This window comes from Populus alba, chromosome 15 (genome assembly GCF_005239225.2).
Source record: "Populus alba chromosome 15, ASM523922v2, whole genome shotgun sequence".
Lineage (NCBI taxonomy): Eukaryota > Viridiplantae > Streptophyta > Magnoliopsida > Malpighiales > Salicaceae > Populus > Populus alba.
Window position 1 is genome coordinate 11,417,848 of NC_133298.1, and position 18,180 is coordinate 11,436,027.

The 18,180-nt window shown below is 33.4% G+C and overlaps 1 protein-coding gene across 4 annotated transcripts; it reads left to right on the plus strand.

Moving 5' to 3' along the window:
- The first annotated feature begins 9,847 nt into the window (after positions 1 to 9,847).
- LOC118032780 (actin-related protein 4) lies at positions 9,848 to 18,127 on the plus strand. Of its 4 annotated transcripts, none has more exons than XM_035037567.2 (20): positions 9,852 to 10,041; positions 10,145 to 10,236; positions 10,453 to 10,554; positions 10,632 to 10,719; positions 10,872 to 10,905; positions 11,545 to 11,605; positions 11,719 to 11,768; positions 12,441 to 12,495; positions 13,390 to 13,467; positions 13,587 to 13,640; positions 13,844 to 13,897; positions 13,976 to 14,036; positions 14,735 to 14,786; positions 14,903 to 14,969; positions 15,686 to 15,748; positions 15,852 to 15,914; positions 16,153 to 16,215; positions 16,726 to 16,790; positions 17,465 to 17,533; positions 17,714 to 18,127. In XM_035037567.2, exons 1-20 carry the CDS (start codon positions 10,029 to 10,031, stop codon positions 17,757 to 17,759), a joined length of 1,230 nt encoding a protein of 409 aa, XP_034893458.1. In that variant the 5' UTR covers positions 9,852 to 10,028; the 3' UTR covers positions 17,760 to 18,127. The 4 variants fall into 4 exon arrangements, with proteins under 4 accessions (XP_073261049.1, XP_034893458.1, XP_034893457.1 ...); XM_035037566.2 differs by having other exon boundaries at positions 9,857 to 10,041; positions 10,646 to 10,719; positions 10,825 to 10,905; XM_073404948.1 differs by lacking the exons at positions 17,465 to 17,533; positions 17,714 to 18,127 and adding an exon at positions 16,907 to 17,444 and having other exon boundaries at positions 9,848 to 10,041; positions 10,646 to 10,719; positions 10,825 to 10,905.
- Positions 18,128 to 18,180: the final 53 nt, after the last annotated feature.

Sequence of the window (18,180 nt, forward strand, 5' to 3'; positions counted from 1 at the left end):
CCGATTTGGGTGTAGGCCAATCCCGGATGGCCTTAACTTTCTCCTCATCCATCTCGATACCCTGTGCAGTTACAGCATAGCCAAGAAACACAATTTTTTCCATGCAAAAGGCACACTTTGTAAAATTAGCATACAATTTCTCACTATGCAACACACTAAGTACATTACGCAAATGATCAAGATGCTCAGTTAAGTTCTTGTTATATATCAAAATGTCATCAAAATACACAACCACAAACTTACTTATAAGCACGCAAAACATGATTCATTAAGCGCATAAATGTACTAGGTGCATTTGTAAGTCCAAACGGCATTACTAACCATTCATACAAACCATGTTTAGTCTTAAATGTTGTTTTCCACTCATCACCTTCTTTCATCCTAATTTGATGGTACCCACTTTTCAAGTCAATTTTAGAGAAAATACAGGATCCATGTAACTCATCTAACATGTCATCAAGCCTAGGAATGGGATGTCTATATTTTACCGTTATGTTGTTGATGGCCCGACAATCAACACACATCCTCCATGTTCCATCCGTCTTTGGCACAAGTAGCACTGGTACAGCACACGGGCTCATACTCTCACGAATGTAGCCCTTTTCCATAAGCTCATCAACTTGCCTTTGAAGCTCCTTCGTCTCCTCGAGATTGCTTCTATAAGCTGGTCGGTTAGGAATTGAAGCTCCGGGTACGAAATCAATCTGATGCTCTATCCCCCTCAATGGTGGTAATCCGCTAGGAGTATCGTCGGGGAACACATCATCAAATCCCTGCAACAAAGAAATAACAACACTAGGCACAATATGATCAAGATCATTAGTATTAAAGTAAGCCTCTTTGTACACAAGTAAGATCATTGGCTTATTAGTGAAAAATTTAGATCTAACCTCACCCTCTCTAGCATAAAAATTGGGTTGTTTCTTTAGTTTTTCCACACAATTCTCATCACACTTACTGACTTTCTTCACTCCTCTTGTCTTACCTCCACTCTCGGCCAGATTTGGGTGTTTTTGAGTTGTGGTCGAATGGTTTGATTTGTTTGGAGTGTTGGCCGAATATTTGCTTGTGTTTGGATGGGTGGCCGAATGGGTTGTAGTGGTTTGGGTTCTAGCCGAATATGATGGTCTTCTCTCCCCTTGTTCCTCACCTTGATTTTCTCTCTCCTTTTAGCTTTATTTGCCTGTTTGGTGTAAGAGGTCATGCTCACCTATTTTTAACCCCATCATGAATTGCCTTCCTATCATATTGCCATGGTCTCCCCAACAAGATGTGACTTGCTTGCATTGGTACCACGTCGCACAGAACTTCATCAACATATTTCCCAATCGAAAATGGAACCACAACTTGTTTAGTCACTTTCACTTCACCACTATCATTCAGCCATTGCAATCTATATGGTTTAGCATGCTTAGCAGTACACAAATTCAGTTTACTAACAAGGGTGGCACTACAAACATTAACACATCTTCCACTATCTATAATTAAATCACACACCTTTTTTTGTACGTAACAACGCGTATGGAAGATGTTCTCCCTTTGTTCATTAGTATCATCTTCTTTGACCTGAACCTGAAGTGTTCGCCTTATAACCAAGGACTCCTCAACCGGTAATGCTAACTCATCCCCATCACTATCCTCCAATGGTGGCATGCCTTCACAATCAGAACTATCACTTTCAGATTCCACATCACCATTATCTCTAATCATCATGATTCTCTTGTTTGGACACTCTGAAGCATAATGTCCATGTCCCTGACACCTGAAACATTTAACATCACGAGTACGTTTAGGTTGTGTTTCAGATTTACCTTTGGCATTAGTAGGGACATCAACTTTAGCCTTTGGTGGTTCAATTCTAGAAGGACCAAAGGATCTTGGGCTGACAGTGCCCTCTCTCTTTAGATTCAGCTTCCAAGATGATGACGAACCCGAATTAAATATTGGCCGAGCATGCCCCCTCCTAAGTTGTCTCTCCACCTTCGTCGCCATGTGAACCATGTCCTCTAGCTCCACATAGTGTTGTAGCTCAACCACATTAGCAATGTCCCGATTCAACCCATTAAGAAATCTAGCCATGGTGGCTTCTCTATCCTCAACAACATTAGCCCGAATCATTGCTATCTCCATCTCTTTGTGATATTCATCTATTGTCTTATAACCTTGATTCAGACCTTGGAGCTTCAGATATAAGTCTCTATAATAGTGGTTTGGCATAAATCGTCTCCTCATTAAGACTTTCATCTCCCCCCAAGTCTGAACGGGTCGCTTGTCATTCCTCCTCCTACTGATCACAATCTGATCTCACCAAATCAATGCATACTTCGTAAACTCAATTATCACCAATTTCATCTTTTTTTTTATTCAGAATAGCCATGGCAATCAAAAATCCAATCCACCTTTTTCTCCCACTCTAAATAAGCCTCCGAATCGTTTTTACCTTGAAAGCTAGGAATTTTCAGTTTAATGGTGTCCAAGTCCCCATCCATATCTTCATAAGTGCTCATGCCACGAAAATTCACATTTCTCCTAGCCCTGTTCTGTCCAGACCTGATTCCTTTGCCAACTGATGCAAAATCATAGTCATTTTCACCCCCATCTACGTTTTCATCAACAAACTCTTCAAAATCAGATCTGACATTCCATGCCGCCATACGGACCGTATTTCCCTGGCGATCAGCCCCACTATTCTGTTGCTTTATCGAATTCACCTCATCTTTCAGATCCTTGTATGTCCTAGACAATAGCTCAAGTTGCTGGCCTATGGATCGCAATTGGAAAGCTACGTCAACGTTTTGTGTCGCTAATTCGTTGTTTTCAAACATTCTTTGAATCTGCAAAATTTGGTCAGTAACACAAATATATCCTCACACCTCTCGTGTATCACACAAAATAAAATCAAGGCTTTTCACTCTATTAAGCTCTCTACGCCTTTTACCTCACAACTTGCTTTCTTTTGGTTCTTTAGGAACTGAAATCAACAAATCAAAGTCAGTAGCTTTCGCGGCGCACTCTAATTATAATTTTCAGACTCAAGAAGCAAAACAATATACTGAAAACAAACCAAAACGAAACTATGATTATAATTTTGCGAGTAGCAATGCAAATTCGTGCGAATTGTGGACGAAACGAAGACACGAAATAAAACAAAAGCGAATATTAGCGAAAACAATTACTTGACTCCTAGATAACCCAAATATAATAGAAATAAAAAGATTAAGACAAACCTAAACAGTATAGATCATGTTCTCAAACTTGACGCAAATCTATCCTATTATGCAATTTTTACGTAACAGAATTGAAATCCAGACCAAACGATCTTGAAATGACCTCAAATTCAATATTTGGTAATACAAGACTATGAAAACACTAATACTCAATTTATAGGTTGTTCTCTTATGTCTAGGTACCCAAACCCCTTGTATGATCAGTTTGCGGCAGAATTGAAACTCCAATTAAAACCTCCAGAAACTGATATCAAAATAATCCCAAATTTAATATGTGGTGCAATCGCATACCCAATACTCAGAATATGAAGTTTCAATAGATTCCAAGGTGTTTTACCTAGGGTTCACTAAAAGTAGTGTTTTGCGGCAAAATTGAAACTCGAATTAAAACCTCAAGCAAATAATATTAGAATAAGCCCAACTTTGATATATCATGCGATCCCACCCCCAATAGACTGAATATGAAGTTTAAATTGATTCCGAGGTGGTTTGCTTATGGTTCACCAAGATTTGTGTTTCTGCGGCAAAAATTGAATGATCCTTCAAATTTCAACTAATCACTCTTTTCTCTATTTCTTTCTGATTTTTTTTTCTTTTTAACAAACTGATATGATTAGAGACAATAACAAGATGAAATATAAACCTTTTTTTTTTTTGCTTAGATGACACAGACACGAAGAACAAGAAGATAGATGCAAACACTGAAAAACTTAAGGGACACTAAAAAAAAAAAAATAACAGAATGATATGACCTTGTTTCAGAGCCTAGCTCTGATACCAACTGATGCGAACCTTGTGATCACGTGGTCACGCAACCCACAATCAAGATTGAGATTTGATCTTGGAAAGCCGAAATAGGTCTGATATGAGTGCGACACAATGGAAACCTGCCCCAAGGCACCAACATTATTGGAATGAGTAGAATGACACCACGAAGCCAGTTAATCTTCGATAAGTCAGATTCAGTTCGTTCAAGAACTGAAGAATGCAAGAATCACTCTCACACGTTAAAACTGAAAAATTCAGAATAATAATCATTCAAAGCTGCCGAAATTTTGGCCTACATGAGTTTAAATAGTTCTTGAAAAGTTAACCCTAATGGACCCTTTATGTGGACTTATATGAGGTCCACTCAAAACTGGCCCAAAACCCTAAAATAAAAAGCCCATAACTTAATCCAAACAAGCTTTGGATCCTAGCTTAAAACAAAGTATGAATTAAGCCCAAACAAGCCTTGGGCTGTAGCTAACAAAATAAAATAAAGCCCTTATCTCATGGCCCAAATAAGGTTGTATTGGACCCCTCTTGCACATGGATAAGATGTACTAGGATCTCCTCTTGATACTCCAATGGACCTTCCAATTCTGACTTGGTGGAAACCTTCAAAACCAATGCATTCAATGCGTCTTTCAATGTCTTTATCTTGGACCGAGTCATTGGTCCATTTGGAACATGTAATGGGTCCTTGCTAGTGTTTCTGGGCTAGTCCGCATCAATAATGGTATGTGTTTAATGAAATTAGAAATATTTGATGATGAATTTGATGATTTATACAAGTTTTACATAAGTTAAGGTTATGTTGTAAAATTAATAAAGAAAGGCATAAATGGTTAAATTGTTGTTAGTGTAGATATAAGATGATGAATTATGGTCTAACTATGACAAAATCATTTTTATTTAGAAAGTGTAAACATGTTGATTAGAATGTCTAATTGAATTGGAATATATTGATTTATATTCAAATGTTTTTTTTAGTATGTTGCAACATGATGATTTGAGTTTGAATGGAGTTTTTGGTGTAATGTGACTATAAAATTTAATATGTCCCAAAATAAGGCATGTTGGAATTATAGACAAGATTATAACGAAAAGAATCATGTTTGTTACAAAGAAGGAGGTTGCTAAGGAGGAACAAGATTGTCACAAATAGGAGGTAGGTGTTCCATATTACATTTGAGTATTTCTTTTCTTCTATTTGATGTAATGTTTTATTTGTAGTATCTTATTTATATGTTGAGTAAAAGTGAATAAAGATGAGAAATTAATTAAATGAATAATAAGAAATATTGATAACATGAGAAGTTATCGGTTTTATTGACATCCATGAGGGAATTACTAGATTAATGATAATCAGAAGGATTATCAGATTTTTTGGCATCCGTAAGGGGATTGCAGAATTAATGACATTCAAAATCATTGTCAAATTTATTGGCACCTATGAGAGGATTGCCAAAATAATGACAATTAGAAGAATTGTCAAATTTATTGATATTCGTGAGGGGGTTGCTAGATTAATGAAAATCAAAAGGATTGTCAAATTTATTGGCATCTGTTAAAGGATTGCTAGAGTAATGATAATCGAAAGGATTTTTGGATTTATTGGTATCCATGAGGGGATTGTTAGATTATGGATAATCAAAAGGATTATTAAAGTTAGTGGCATTCGTAAAGAAACTGCCGGATTTATAACATTTGAAAGGATTGTCGAAGATGATGATAATAATGGAAGGATAATAAAAAAAAATATTAAAGCAATGTGTTCTTCAATTAAAGATGATTATAAAGAATTGCCAATGTAAAAAAAATGGTATTTAGTAATATGTGATATAAATGTTAATTTGATGAATTGACCTTATCAAGTGGCATTAAATATAGTTCTAGAATTGCTGGGTTGATCATTTTTATCTTCCACATAACTCCATATGGGCTTTGGGGATGCATAAATCTTCTTTTCCTCTATGAAAATCCATTGTTTCTCTTAAAAATCAACTGTTAGTTCATCTTGGAGGTATTTCTGATGTTATCGATACTTGTCATGATTGGCATCATGGAGCAGGGTCTTTCACTACTCATGCTCATGAGTTCATTCGGTTTAAAGGTAATGCTATCAGCTGGCATAGAGTGATATGGGAGCAGTGGTTTTTACCATGGTATAAATTTATTCTATGGCTAGTTATCTTTGGTAACCTCAGAACTATAGATCGGCTCACCTTTCTCTCCACAGATTCTATTTGTGTCCTCTATAACCGAGAGGAGGAATCCCATGCCCATCTGTTTTTTAGCTATGATTGGATTTAATTGTTATGGAGTCGTATAAAGCAGTGGCTTCGGCTAAATCGATCTATGTGCTCTCTCTCTGGCGTGATTAAAGGTTTCTAGTAGAGGTAATGGGTTGCACCAACAAATGAACGTGTTGCTCTTGCTCTCCTTGTGCATTTAATTTGGAATGAAAGGAATAAACATATATTTGAGCATGTATCTATATCAGTTGACACTGCTTTTCGCAAGTTTCAAGTTCAATTCTTCATGGTTCTTCATTTCCATGAGAATTGTTCTCTTTCTGTTGCGTGATTGCATGGTGCTGCTTTGGCCATGCATGTTGTACGTGCTGGAATTCTATTGATGGGCCTACCATTATGGTCTTTGGGTTTTTGTTCCTTTTGATCATTTTGTATTATGTATATTCTTATGGTTTTTTATTTCATTTCCTATTATATCTAATTGGTTAGTTTGGGCACCTCCCCTGGAGATGGGTTCCTAGTCTAACCATCTTTTGTCTGCTTTCGGGTTTTTCTTTTTCATTTTGGGAGATTGTTCCCATTATCCACATTAGTGTTTTATACTCTGGGTTTTTGCGGGTTCTAGAGTTGTAATTTTTTATCTCTTATATATACTTGCATTATATATATATATATATATATATAATTCTACAATAGTTTATGAATAATAAATTTCATGGGTTAAGTAATTAATAAATTTTGATAAATTATTTGTTTTATTATAGGTTCATCATAGTTCATACAAGATTAATAGGGTTTAGGGTATAAATTCTTTTAGTGGATTTGATGTGTTGATATAATATTGTAGGCTTTTGATAACTTAGCATGTAAATTTAATAATGTGTAGAGCTTGTAAATATATAGCATTTAAGGTAGGTGTCATGTCTTTGTAGGTATGTGTACTTGTTATGTTGTGAAATTTTAAATCTTTCTATATGTTCATAGTTGTTAATTATATACCTTCTTTCAAGTAATTATATATGATTGCAAATAATTATATGTGATTGTGTAAATAGATGGAATTGCGTGGAAGCAATATTTAGAAGAATAATGACATTGGTTAAGAAGTGATATGTGATTATTGGATTAGGATATAATGATGGAAAATTGATGTGTTGGTAAATACATGAAAAAATATTGATAACTTGATACATAAAAATATAGAGGAAACTTCGCCGAAAGTTTATTAAAAAAAATACCTTGATTTATCATTAAGAAAAATACAAGTGGTTGAATTTCCTTTGTCTAATGAAGAGATGTGACTAATTGATTATATTTAATTTGTAAATGGTTGAGGATATTACATAATTTTTATCCATTTTTTTGTTTTGTTTTTTTATTTATTTTTTTGTGGTTTAGCTATCATTGTTTTTTAATTTCACTCCTTGCTATTTTTTAATTCATGAATGATCTATAAAATTATAAATATTTTTTAATTTCACCTCTAATATTTTTTTATCTTTCAAATTTATCTCTCATTCTTTTAATTACAATTTATTTTGTTTGTATTTTTTTTTAAAATTTCATTATTCTTGAGTTTTTTTCTTTTATCAAATTTTATCCCCATATTTCTCTTTGCTCTTTTTTTGTTTTGTTTTTTCTTTTGCAAGCTTTTTGTCATAACATTTTTCACCAATTTCATCCTTCAAAATTCAATTAGTTCATAATTGAGCTTCTTGATTTATTCCAGGTTCAATATTTCACAGGTTAAATATTTCACAGGTTATGACATTTAGAGATTAGATAAAATTTAAGAGGTTTGTCCGGGTTTGTTTGTTTTTGTTTCTTTTTAAGATGACATTTTCTTAGTTTTATCCTTCTTCTTTTATTGAGTTGTCCCCTTACAATTTTTTTTTTTTAATTTAACCCCTTGCAATATTTTAATCTATGAATAATCTATCAAATTATAAATGTTTTTCAATTTTATCCCTTAAGATATTTTAATATTTTAAATCCAATACTCATTTTGTTAATTGCTATTTATTTTATCAATGATCATTTTCATTTATTTTCTCAAATTTCTTCCTCTCTACTCTTTTTCCTGTTAAATGTTTCCTTATTTTTTTGTTGTTGTTTTTCTTTTGTAAGTTTTTGTATTGATATTTTTCATCAATTTCATAATTCAAAATTAAATTTGTTGAGAATTGAGTTCCTCGATCTATAATTTCATGAGTTGTGAGTTTTAAGATTAGATCAAATTTAAAAGGTAAACCCGAGTTTTCATGATATTTTTTTCCTTTTATATAGTTGATGATTTCTAATTTTCTTTAAATATTTTTTTGGCTTTTTGTTTTTTTTTTGCTAGTTTATTATAGTTCGTTTTTCAGTTTCACCCCCTATAATTTTTTAATCTTTCAAAACTAGTCCTCATTTAGTTAATTACTATTTATTTTGTTTATGATCATTTTAATTTTTTTTTTTAAATTTCATCCTCCTTGTGCTTTTTTCTATTAAATTTTATCATCATTCTTTTTGTTATTATTATTTTTTTTTGCAAGTTTTTTTTTCTTTTATAATTTCATCATTCAAAATTAAATTTGTTTATAATTGAACTTCTTGATTGAAATCGGGTCTAAGATTTCATGAGTTGTGAGTTTTAGATATTATACCAAGTTTAGGAGGTTTACCTGTGTTTGTTTGTTTGTTTGTTTTTTTTTTTTTTAAGATGATGTTTTCTTATTTTCTATCTTTTTTGGGTTGTTTTTTTTTTTTTGGTGATTTTATGCTATTAGGTTATCCCTCTATAATATTTTCAATTTTAACACCCTACCACTTTTTAATCTATAAATAATCTATCAAATTACAAATATTTTTCAATTTAACCCCTATGATTTTTTAATTTTTTAAATTTGGTATTCATTCTTTTAATTGTTATTTATTTTGTTTTGAATCATTTTTATTTTTTTTAAATTTTATTATTGTTAGGTTTTTTTCTCTCAAATTTTATACTCGTTCTTTTTGTTGTTTTTTTATTATTATTTTTTTATTTTAACTTTTGCTAGTTTTCTTTATTAATATTTTTTTCATTCTTTAAAATCAAATTATTTGAGAGTTAATTTTCTTTATTGAACCCGAGTCTATGATTTAACTAGTTGCACATTTTAGAAATTAAACTAAGTTTAAGAGATTCGCCTTAATTTGTTTGTTTTTTTTCTTTTTTACAAGCTGGTTTTTTTGGAAGTTTTGCTTTGTTTTTTTTTTTTTTTTTGTTTTGTTGTTTATCTTCTATTAGGTTAGTATTATGTTGTTTTATAATTTTAATAGATTCAGATCTAGTTTTTATATCTTTTTTTCATTACTGTTTTTTCATTAGTTTTTTTATTGTTATTATATTTTTATTTTTATATTATTTAAATTATTCAAATTAGCTTGAATTTCTTTTATCTTAATATTTGTTTTACATAAAATGATTTTGATCGGCTTGTGGAAAATCACGTGCAACAAATCTAGTTGGTTCTAAAAGAAATTCTTTACTTCATTAAACTTTTAAAAAACTTAAATAATTTGGTTAAGCAAGATACCAAGAGAAAGAATAAGAATAAGGGTGAAGGGACGGACGGGCTTTAAGTACATGGTCGGTCCATCTCATGGTCTGGGCAAAACTCGGGCTAGAAACCAAACCAAACCAAATCCGGACCCAAGTCCTCGTGACCGGCTAACAACTCCCTCCGAGCCTATGTTTTTTTCTAAAACCCTAACCTGAGAAATTCCCTCACTCGTTCTTGAAAATTTGCAAGCAATCATGTACGGTGGTGGTGAGTTTAAAAAACCCTAACTACTCTACTCTACTCTACTTTACGCTTGTCTTGGAAATTGTTTCTTTTAATTTTTTTTGTTTTGTTCTGTTGGTGAAAACAGATGAAGTATCAGCTATAGTCATTGACTTGGGCTCACACACTTGCAAAGCTGGTTATGCCGGCGAGGACGCACCCAAGGCCGTCTTTCCTTCTGTTATTCTCTTTCTCTCTCGCATATTATTTATCCTGCATTAACAGCATTTTAACCTTTGTTTTTTTTTTTTTTTTTTAATTTGCTTTAGAAACAAGGAATTCCTGTTTAGAATTTCGAAATTGGCAAAATGCCTGTGACTATCAGCTAGGGTTTGAAGACTGTTATTATTATATTTTTTCCTTGTTTTAGAGGTTTTCTTGGTACATGTTACTCAGGTTGTTGGGTCGACGGATCAAATGGACGTTGATGACACTACAAGCAAATGTAAGTTATATGTAGGATCTCAGGCTTTAGGTTTTCGTCGAGACCATATGGAGGTCAGTTTTCTAATTATTTTCCTGTCATTTTTTTGAGAGACTAGACGGGATTTGTTTTGGCTATGTAAAAAATTCAGGTTTTTTTCATCAGGTGTTATCACCTTTCAAGGATGGGATCGTTGCTGACTGGGATATGGTTGACAGCATATGGAATCATGCTTTCAGGTAAGATTCATTATCAAACACCCTGATTTCATTAACAAAAAAAAAGATAATTTTTTTTTCTTTTATTCTGTAATATCTCTATATCTAGAATTTTACTGTCTTTAGAGAGTGTCTATTGATTGACCCAAAGGAGCACCCGATGCTACTTGCAGAACCTTCATCCAACAGTCAACAACAGAGAGAAAGGTTAGCTGGCAATGCATGATATTCTCTACTTTAATGCCAGCTGCATCTGTTATCTCTGTACATTAGCTGGAAGTAACCCTCTTGATCCAATAAATGATTTCTTGCTTGTTGAGATTCTATGAGAATGATGACTACTAATGCCATTGATTAGTTGAATACTAATCATGTGGTGTGGACTATGAAGTTTTAGCAAGGTCATTCTCTGGAAATTAGAAATAATTAAATAGTGTGATTTATTCACAAAGGAAGGAAGGAGGAAAAAGCTCCTAGTTTTGCAATATGTTCTTCACTTATGGTTGCCATGATAATCATATATTTATTCCTTGTTTCTAAGTGATGCAAGTTACTTCCTGTCCTGCAAGGCTTTGTTCGTCAGTTGTTTAGATTGACATTATTTCTTTGCTTGAAGTTAACTTTTTTTGTTATCTTGGCCTTAAATAATTATTCTTTAGCTTGTTTTTGTGCGGGTAATGAATCTTCATAAAAATATTCTTTGTTTGTGTTATTGAAATTATTCTTTGCTTGAAGTTAATTTCAGTTTGTGTTTTTGAAATTTAACTAAACTTCTTGGTTTTGGCTTATTTCATCATGCTGCTTTGATGCTTGCTGATTATGGTTGGGTTGTTGCATAATTGACAGGACAGCAGAGCTTATTTTTGAAAAGTACAATGTTCCTGCATTATTTTTGGCCAAGAATGCTGTATGTCCCTGTTCCATCTTATGCCCACCTCTCCAACTTGCACCTTATTTCTTTTTAACGTGATTGGAGAATCTCATTCAATTTGGTGTGACTCAAGTTCTTCTTGCTGCCAGGTTCTAACATCTTTTGCATCAGGACGTGCTACCTCGCTAGTTGTTGATGGGTAGGAGTTATATAGTTGTCGAGTCATGAGTGTATAACATCTTCAACTGGCAGTGTCAGTGCTTTTCTGCATTTATTTTGCACTTAACTTCAATCTTCTTACTACTTACACTATTTTAGTTGAAGTAACCACTTTGGCCCTTATCTCCACAATGTATTTCTTGCCATGCACATTTAGTGAAAAGGAACAAAACACAAGGAAACAAACTTGCTTTTAACTTTATAATGTGAAAATGTGCAATGACATTGGTTAAAAAAAAAAAAAAACAGTTTGGAACTGGTGCGTTTTTCATCCATGAGCTCTACATGCTAAAACTTAGAACATTGAAGTTGCGCAATGACTATGGTGGATAACATAATTTGAAATTGGTGCTCTCCTCAACACGAAAAGTTGATAGCAACGTGCTAAACCTAGAAGATTGAAACATTCTATGGTATTAATTGGCAATTTATCTCCTTAGATTGATGCTGGCTCTAATCAATGTTTTGAGACTACAACATGGATGTTAACATATTTGGAAGTTTGAAGATCGCTTCTAGAACCATCTTATTTGCAATAACAGATTATGATGTGCCCATTATTTTCCTTACATTCTATTTGCCTTCTTTGTGCTAAACTTATTGCTGGATTTTTTGCTTAATATAATGCTGAAAAAAATGGTATCTGTGCCAGTGGTGGAGGATCAACTACAATTGCCCCAGTCCATGATGGTTATGTTCTTCAAAAGGTACTGCCCTTTGCCTGATCAAGTGGCATATGTTACTTGCAAATAATTGCTTTGGCTACGGTGTCTGTCTTTAGATTTTCAATAATAAACCAATCAATATCAGTCTTGCATTTTGTATGTGTTTGTAATTTTTTTTAATTCTGTTGAAATCTCTTAACTTAAAATCATTAGTAAAATTCTGGAATCTTGACATGTTCAATTTTCATTGGAAGATACTGGATAGTTCCATTGGAAATTATCGAATTTGGAGGGATTTGAAAGGACCAGCATGAAATCCCTTTAAAATGAACTGAGAATTTGTGAAATGTTTTAGAGTCACTGTGCTTGCATGTGAGTATGAAGGTCTCTCCAGTTTTTCTCTTGGTCATTCCTTTGTATCCTATCAAACATTATGAATGTGTCCCTAAACTGCCAGATATCTGCAGAAATAATCTGTCTTCAGCATCCCAAGAGATAACACTGCTGATATCTTTGATTGGATTTTGTGGTTGTCAAGCAGTAAAAGAAATAGTTCCTTTGATATTTTTGTTTTTGTTGGAGAAAGTCTAGAAATTCATTAGAAAAGAAGCATTTAGAAGAATTGCATTGGGAATGAGACATGCTCCTAAAAGAAAAAGGAAAAGGGACTCCAAGCAAGAAAGCACTCCAAGCCTGTTGAATAACTGCTGGAGGAAACTCTTAATTGGAACTTTATTAAAAACTATCAACCTCTTTCACCAATCACTTGCCAGCAGCAGATTTAGTGCTGCTCTCTTCCTCTTTCCTAAAAATTTTAAATCAATAAAATTTGGCTAGGATCATGCCTCCTTTTAATATCTCAAAGGTCTAATGCCAAGTTATCTGCCCATGACAAACTGACAGCCCTTTTCTTTTCATTGCTTTTGTTATTTATAGGCAGTGGCCTCTTCTCCTATTGGAGGAGAACTTCTTACTGATTGCTTGCTGAAAAGCTTGGAGAGCAAAGGTGTCATGGTGAGTGAGTATAGGAATGAATTTGTGCTTTGAAAGGCCTACTTGATTTGTCAGAACTAACTAAAACATACTCTTTTTTTTTCTTCTTTTCAAAGTAATCTTTTTATTTGGCTATGCAGATAAAACCAAGGTACTCTTTCAAAAGAAAGGAAATACAGCTGGGTGTGTTTCAGGTAATTTTTAAATGTCACTGGAAATTGTTTTGGGTTGTTACCTGTTGTGATGACAATTCCTTTTTCCATGTTTCTGCTAGATGTCCCTCAACATTTCTTTTGCTTTGTGATTCAGATCTAATTTCCATAGTTGCATTTTGTTCATATGGAATTTTTTTTAATATATGCCATTGAGACCTCTTTCATTTTTTTGAATGTCGTAGACGGTGGATCTTGATTTTCCAAGTACAACTGAAAGCTATAGACTCTACTCTCAGGTCTGTGATTGGCTAGACAATTTTCCTCCCTGTGAAGTTGGGAATCTTTTTATATCTGATTGTTTGTTTTGGAAACAGAGAGTGATTGCAAGTGATATCAAGGAATGTGTGTGTCGAGCCCCAGATACACCATATGATGGTGTGTATTGCTTCATGTTGTATTTGCAATGATTGATTACTTGTAGATTTTATCCGTTAAGATCACATGATCTACTTAACAGAATTTCTGGATTGTATATATTTTTTGTATGTGGATATGGTTTGTGGTGCAACCAATTTGTCTGTGTCTTGTTCTTGTAGTTTGAAAACATTAGAGCTGCTGTCAACTTTCATTAATGTTGCGGTTCATTTAATTCAAGGCAAGGCATCAGATTTACCACCAATATCTGTTTTTTCCCACACAAAATGTGACCTTATTTCCTTTGAGGGGTCGGAGCACTCGTGATGTTGAGTACTGTATCTTAGAAACCTGCTCCAAATTTTCTATCAAAGCTTCTATTTCTCAATGCATCCCAAAGTTCTGAAAGCACCTTTCTTTTTCAAAAGTAATGACAGAGTTGCTTAACATTTTCAAAATTGGTGAAATAGAATACCAGAAAATGTGCAAACTTTAGAAGCCAAGGGTCACCTTCTCAACCAATTCATGACGATGACTGAATGATTTCCATGACAGATCATGACAATCATGCTGTTTATTTGTAAACTGAATCTCTTGTGTAATTATGTTGGTTCTTGATACATCACATATAACAAGTTGTAATTTGTAATGAGTGTAGTGTTACAAGCATTCATTTATGCTAACCTTTCTGTTTCTTTTTCTTTCCTCTACAAATTCAGAAAGTTCATACTCAAACATTCCAATGACTCCATATGAGCTTCCTGATGGCCAGTAAGTCCCATGCAATTCAATATTATCCAGTTTGAATGCTGTTTGGTTTGCTTTTTACATTTAGAAATTGAATACTATGTTTTTCTACCTGACCTTCTGCTCTTAAATGCAAACAGGACAATTGAAATTGGAGCTGATAGATTCAAGATTCCAGATATTCTATTCAATCCATCCTTGGTTCAGGTTCATGGCTCACAAATACTCACAATCCCTCTTCAATGTTCAGTTCATTGCATCTTCTGTAACTCTGCAATATTTTCACTCTTTTTTTTTTTTTTGGGGGGGGGGGTGTCCATTTGTTTATTCACTCCATGGGACAACGTGTCAGTTGCTATAATTTTCTTGAAGTACTGCTATTTTCTTCTTTTAACTGCATCAATGGAGGGCAATTTTATAAAGTCTATGCTCACTTTCTTTTTTACCACCACAAGCACATGTTACAAATTCATGGTGGGCAAGAATTTCAGGATTTTCCAAAATAAAGTGGATAAAATGTTTATAATTCAGGGTCACTTCTTTTATATGTTTGGTGTATCTTTACCATAACTATTTTTTCATTTAACTTTGTTTCTTCTTGTGGTTATTGAATGGGTCTTTTCAGAATATCTTAGGAAGTATTCTTGAAATCTTTTGTCTTCCTGAATTTTGATGCTTCTTGTGCCTTAAATTATAATTTTGTTAAACATAAACACACTTCAATGATCATTTAATTTGTACATTTAACCAATTATTATCCTTTTCTTAGTACTTGTGAATCTGATGTTCATATAAAATATTCATGAGTTGATTTATCTGTGGAGTGCAATTAGTTTGTGTATTGTAAGTCTATCTGGTATTTCATTGGTGAAAATCTTCAGCCTGTGTTCACATACAATAAATTGTTTTGTGACTAATATCAGACAATTCCTGGTATGGATAATTTTGTGGAGATTGCTTCTAGTGCTCGTGGTTTGCCGCAAATGGTAAATTTACTCTTTTTTACATAACAAATTTTTTGTTGAACTTAAAAATAACTAGTTACCTTCTATCACTTCTATTTAAGTAGTTATTTGTCAATGTTTGCAGGCTATTGAAAGCATTAATAAGTGTGATGTTGATATCCGGAGAGAACTGTTTAGTAGTATACTGGTAAAGTGAACAAGCTCATTATCAACTCTGATTGTAATGTTGAAAGAAAATAACTAGCAAAATGTGTGGATGGCATGATAACTGATTATAATGGCAGATTATCATATCATAGTGTTAGTTCGATGAATTTCTTCAATGTGAAAAAGAAATAAAGGAAGAAATACATGGATTTTAGTTCACTAGATTTGTTTAAAATTTCAATGTTGATGTGGTTCCTTTTCTTTACTGTGTGATTTAGCTTGCTGGTGGAACAGCATCAATGCAACAGTTGAAGGAACGACTTGAGAAAGATTTGGTTGAGGTACTTTTTTGGCTGAAAACTTGATTTGTTTTTTACCCTTTGAAATCATTGGGAATCCTTTTTTAGCTTTCGCCATTTCAAGACTTCAACAGTAGATTTATCATCCCAATCATCTCGCTTTACTTGCAACATATTTTTAGTATTCAGTGACCTGAAGTAAAAAGGCAAAACTTCACCATGCCTTACACTGTCAGTTCCATACCATCATACACTTGGAATGCAGCATTTTTACTTGCAATTCTATTATTTGGTGCCAAGAGTATGGAAAAGCTCATTGTATTACTGTAGCCCTTTGTCACGCTTCTGCATGCATGCACTTTTTTTTGTTGAGACTGATAATACATTAATATTTGCATGATAGAACTATTCTTATCAGAAATCATCTAGATATGAATACAAATTTCATATGAGAACAAACTTCTGTTTCCACAGTTCAAAAAGAAAGAACACAGGAACTTCTGTTTCAGACTAAGTTACAAAATAATGAAATGATCATTCATCCCTGTGCAGGAGTCTCCTCAAGCTGCCAGAGTTAAAGTGCTGGCTAGTGGAAATGCAACTGAAAGGAGATTCAGGTTTGATTAACTTGCTTAACCCCAAACAATCATGGTATCTTGGTATCTAGTGGCTTCTAGTGTATTGGTAAAAAAAAATGTGAACTAAACAATAATGCATTCTCATTATTTGTAAGGTGGTGGACAACTGAAAAATGGTTTTGGGGGTTTGCATTAGAGATAGATGTGTTGAAGTATCGAGAATCCTGAAGATGAATTTAGAAACAAAGATAAGTCTAATAACTCAATAATTGAATGTTTTGTGGATAGCCAGATATTCCAAAGAGCACAGACAGTAGTGGTGGAAAACTCACTGCAAACTTGAAACTTTGAGGAGTAATTCCTTCAGTCAGTTTATTCCAATGTATGGTGCTTTGATGTATTAGTTCTCATCTTTGTGAGAAACAAGATGGTATTGTCTTGGCAGTCTAAAGTCAGCTTATTACCATTCATTTAAAGTATGATTTGGTGATTGCCATGTGTTTAGTTGATATTTTTTGTAGTGTTCACGACATATTCTTTCATGTACAAACACTTGGTAGAAGAGCTGATAGTTTCTTTATGTTGCAAAGCATTTCATGTTTAACTAACTGATATTTCTCTAGCTGACAAGTCCCTTTTTTGAATAATTTCTTTACAATCCATTTTTATAAATAAAAAATAAATGGTTGTTTTTCAAATGATTATTTGAGCAGTGTATGGATAGGAGGTAGTATACTGGCATCTCTTGGTTCATTCCAGCAGACGTGGTTCTCCAAATCTGAGTAAGTTTCATCTTTCAGAACTCTGTTATATGGATTAATTACTGAGGTTCAAGGAGCATATTTTCAAATTTTGGCTCCTGTTTTCCGAAGATTTCCAGAATTTAAATTTTACATTAAGCTTTACGAATTCAAGTTTGAACAAATATATCATCCTCAAATTTAAGCACGCGGAATTGACAGGTATGAAGAGCATGGGGTGTCTTATGTACAAAGAAAATGCCCTTGATACTATATTTATGAAGGTAGCCGCTCAGAAGTATCAGTTGTCGGGGAGGATAATTTTATGGTTGGTGGAGATTTCTTCAAAGTCATCTGAGCTCTAACATTTCTGGGATCATATAGCTTTCCAGCAAGTTTGCAGCATCTACTGTCACCACGAAACATTAGCTTTAGATTGTATCATTATCTTCCTGACTTTGGTTAGCATAATCAGCATTTTCCATTCACTCATTCCGTGACAATCTGATCCTGTAGCGTAGGTTGATGCCCTTTTGTATACTATTTACAAACATGTATTAGGTTGTTAATGCGAACAATCTGTACTATTATTACTTTGACAGAAAAGATGCAATTGAAAAAAAGAGGATTTTGGTACTCTTTTTTCTTTAAGCAAAACCGATAATATATGGTTAATTAAAGCTGAAAAT